Below are 4104 nucleotides of genomic sequence, written 5' to 3' on the forward strand. Positions count from 1 at the left end.
TACTTCGGCTCTAACGGAACATTTTCAATGTAGTTCAATCTACGCCAACTTCCTTATACGGAGAGTATGACGTACGATGTGAATTTGATTCGTTCAACCGGGGTCACGTCACACGTGGTACAAGAATGGCGCTTGTTTACAAGCAGTGAAAGTACACGCTCCTGTGCAAAAATGGTTCGCACCAAGCCATCAACAACCAGAGGAGCCCCAAAATCGAAGAAAAAGAGGACAGATCAAGTGAAGAATCGATGGAAGGCGAAGAAATCAGCGCAATCAGCTTCTGTGCTGACTGACGTGAGAGAATTAGTGCCGGTTTTGGGGTCGTCTGCTAGTGCTACATTTTCCGCGTCGATTCCTTCGACAGAAAACATTCTCGGCACGAAAACAAGAAGTGAATTCAAGAAAGAATCGTATGAGAGGTTTGTGTCCGGTGGAGTTGACACTAAGTCATCTGCTGCTGCTGAAACCCTGGTAAAAACCCAGAGGGGTGTTGTAGACTTTTCCGAAGTAGACAGTATGGTTGCAAGTTTGTGCTGTCCACAGTGTAAAAACAAGTGCTTGTCTCTTTGCACAGACTCCAGACCAACAAGTGGCTTGGCAGTATTTGCCCAGGTGAACTGTTCTTCGTGCGAAGAGCCTGTGTATGAACAGTATCTGGCGACAAAGTTTAAATCCAAGACAAAAGTGTTCGACATGAACAGACAGGCAGTGTATTCCTCACTTGCTTGTGGACTGGGAGCCACCACATTCAGAAATTTCTGTGAAAACATGGATTTAGCTGGACTTCACCACAAGACCTTTCATACTCATGCCAGCCAACTATTCACACAACTGGAGGAATTCCGGAAGCATGTGTTCAGTGAGACTGTTGCATATGTTCGAGAAGTTCATGCAAGATACTGTGGCACCACTCTTGGTGTTGATGACACCCTGAACATTATTGTGAGCTATGATGGCACCTGGCTTACTCGTGGACACTCTTCGCACATTGGGGTTGGGTGTGCTGTGGACTTACTCACTGGACTCTGTGTTGATGCCCATGTCATGTGTACCTACTGCCAGGTGTGCGAGTCTACGGGGCAGAAGCTGTTTCAGGAAAAGCCAGAGGAGTATGCTGCCTGGCTCGTGGACCACTTGGACAAGTGTGAGGTGAACTATAAAGGTAAATTATATCTGTTTGCACAGAAATATTTGAATAGAGTTTATTTCAAATTTAAGCAACTTACTCAAATATAGCAAATTACAAGTAAATGTAATATAGTGATGAGTGGATATTATTTTCCATGCATTCCAGTGAAACTGAAAACCAAAGGCATGGATGATGGATTAAAAAAAAAGCGTCATAAAGACAGATCATCAATTTATGATAATAATAATGAAAGTTGTAACACATGCGTATAAATCCAATTTGTAAGAATAGTTCAGGGCATGGGGGAGTGCATGTGTGTGATGAAAATAATAAGAAAACACACTCAGATAGATAGACAGAGAGAGAGAGACAGAGAGCTGTATCTACAGCATGAAGAGAGATTCACAAGTCTTCAGAATCAACGGGCTTAGAACAGAGGGAGCTAGAGTAGTGGTCAGGGGATGGCAAATAGTTTACACAAACATGTATGTATGTATGTGTGGCCCAATACAAGTGTATTTAAAAACGTTGAAATATAGTATCAATTAATGAATTATGCTTAACGTTTACAATCTAACATGTTCAGTGCAACTATACCTGCTGCTATAAATTTAATATTCAGTAATTTGGTAATTCCATGTTTATTTCAATTCTTTTTCTGCATTAATTATTGTTGAGGTATTAGCTGGACAATGACTGTGAATAACACATGCGCGCACACACACAAACTTAAAAAATACTCTGTTTGCACATTACATTTTTTAATCTTATTTTGTTGTTGTTTGCAGGCTCATCAGGGATGATGGAGGTGGAAGCAGCCCGTGTCATATGGCGTCGATCGGTGAACACCAACAAGCTTCGCTACACAACACTTCTGTCGGACGGTGACTCCAAGACTTTTACAGAGCTCAACGACATCAAGCCCTATGGTGAGGATATTCACATTGACAAGGAAGAGTGTGTGAACCATGTGAGTAAACGACTTGGTACAGCTCTTCGCAACATGGTGACAGACTGCCGAAAGCGAGGGGTGACTCTTGGTGGACGTGGAAGGGGTCAGCTGACAGGCAATGCCATACGCAAGCTACAGATATACTACAACCGGGCAATTCGTAGCAACAAGGATGTGTGTAGCATGAAAAAAGCAATCATGGCATCACTGTACCATTGTTTTTCCACTGACGAAAATCCACAACATGAACTTTGTCCTGCTGGAGAGAGCTCGTGGTGTTTCTTTCAGGAAGCGCTGGCGAAGCACCAAGTTCCAGGTCCACACAAACACCTCATCCACACACCCCTCAATGAGGAGAAGTTAGCTGCACACCTGTTGCCCATTTATGAGAGACTTTCTGAAGAACACCTACTCAGCAGATGTGTTTCTGGTAAGACACAAAATGCCAATGAGTGTCTCCACAGCCTCATTTGGTCAAGATGTGCTAAGGACCACTTTGCTTCCCGCAGTCGTGTTGAGTTTGCAGTCTTGACTGCTATTAGAGAGTTCAACTTTGGACCTGCTGCTGCTGCCGACTCTGCCCAGTTCTTCGGATTCCAGACTGGACATCACATGAAGAGGCTTGGAGCAGCCAGGATGCACAAGAGGGTGCGGAACAGTCTGAAGGCTGTGAGAGACAAGCAAAGTAAAAGGAGAGACAAAGTGCGGGCAGCCAAGTCAAAGAGACTGGAAGAACTTGTTCAGCTGGAAGGTGGCCCTGCATATGCTGCAGGCATGTTCTAAGTTTTGACTAAATGTTATAACATAGACAGGGAATCGAGACGAGGGTCATGGTGTATGTGTGTGTGTGTGTATAAAGTGATTCCGAGGAAACTACTGGACCAATCTTGATAAAACTTAACATGAGAGTTCCTGAGTGTGATATCCCCAGATGGTTTTTTTCCATTTTTTTGAAAGATGTCTTTGATGACGTCATATCCGGATTTTTTTAGGCAGTTGAGTTCAACCAAATTGATTGTAATTTTGGTAAGGCCAAAAAAAAAATTGTCTGTTTAGGGTAACATGACCAAAAAAAGTAGGGTCGGTAGGTAGGTAGGTTTTTTTTTGTTTTTTTGTTTTTGTTTGTGTAAATGCTATGTTGGCTGAACATTCACTTCTTATATTTGATGAATACATGTTTCAAAACTAACGTATATTAAATGAAACGCCAAATGTCTCTTTTTAGCATTTTTATCTCTTTTTTTTTTTTGAAATCAAAAAAAAGTTTTTGGGTCGGCGCCAAATCGATAGGGTCGGTCGGGTTACCCTAAACGGACAATTTTTTTTTTTTGGCCTAAAGCAATCTTCGACGAAGTCCGGACTATGGTATTGCATTTCAGCTCAAAATCTTAAAAATAAATTAATGAGTTTGCTTGTTAAAGTTGTCATTAATTTGATTAAAATCTAATTTTTAGTAACAAATTAAACCTTGACTGCATTGCATTCCTCATTTTTTCCTGAATTCAAAAATATATAGATAAGTTATGTTCACTCTAACAATGTGCTCAGAATTACAGAAAATAGGTTTAGTAAGTACTATACAGTCTCATGCTTTGCGGAGACGAGCGTGATCCGTCTCGGTATTGTTAGCCGAGACTATCTAAATGTATCTCGTAGTCTTGGCAATGACTGGTTTGTGGTGTTGATCTTTAAGTTTCATACCGATTGACTGAATGTTTTTATATCGCTTCACGCGACTTGTCATTGTTATTGTGGCTAACATTATTCTCATATATATTGTGGTTATTGTACGCATATATATATGTGCAATTGATGACTTGGGTACGTTTCGTAATTTGGAGCTAGCTTGTGTGTGTGTGTGTGTGAATGTGTGAATGTGAGCGAGTGAGCAAGCTTTATTTGGTGTGCATGCTGTAATTGGGAGTGTGTGTATGCATTGTTTGTAACTCGGGACAAACAATTTTCCTAGTGTACTGCACATGTTTGAAATAACTTATGTTTTATGTCTTCCCTAACTTTTAAA

At 41.2% G+C, this 4104-nt stretch overlaps 1 protein-coding gene across 1 annotated transcript; it reads left to right on the plus strand.

Moving 5' to 3' along the window:
• Positions 1-347: 347 nt before the first annotated feature.
• Positions 348-2864, plus strand: LOC138974510 (uncharacterized). The gene is made up of 2 exons (XM_070347226.1): positions 348-1162; positions 1918-2864. Exons 1-2 carry the CDS (start codon positions 517-519, stop codon positions 2862-2864), a joined length of 1593 nt encoding a protein of 530 aa, XP_070203327.1. The 5' UTR covers positions 348-516.
• The last annotated feature ends 1240 nt before the right edge of the window (positions 2865-4104 follow it).

This window comes from Littorina saxatilis, linkage group LG8 (assembly GCF_037325665.1).
Source record: "Littorina saxatilis isolate snail1 linkage group LG8, US_GU_Lsax_2.0, whole genome shotgun sequence".
Classification (NCBI taxonomy): Eukaryota; Metazoa; Mollusca; class Gastropoda; order Littorinimorpha; family Littorinidae; genus Littorina; species Littorina saxatilis.

Excerpts from the sequence above, each read along its gene's own strand:
- LOC138974510 (XM_070347226.1), top strand. The coding sequence starts at position 517 with ATGGTTGCAAGTTTGTGCTGTCCACAGTGTAAAAACAAGTGCTTGTCT. Across the intron at positions 1,163-1,917 it reads GTGTGAGGTGAACTATAAAG|GCTCATCAGGGATGATGGAG; the intron begins GTAAATTATATC and ends TGTTGTTTGCAG.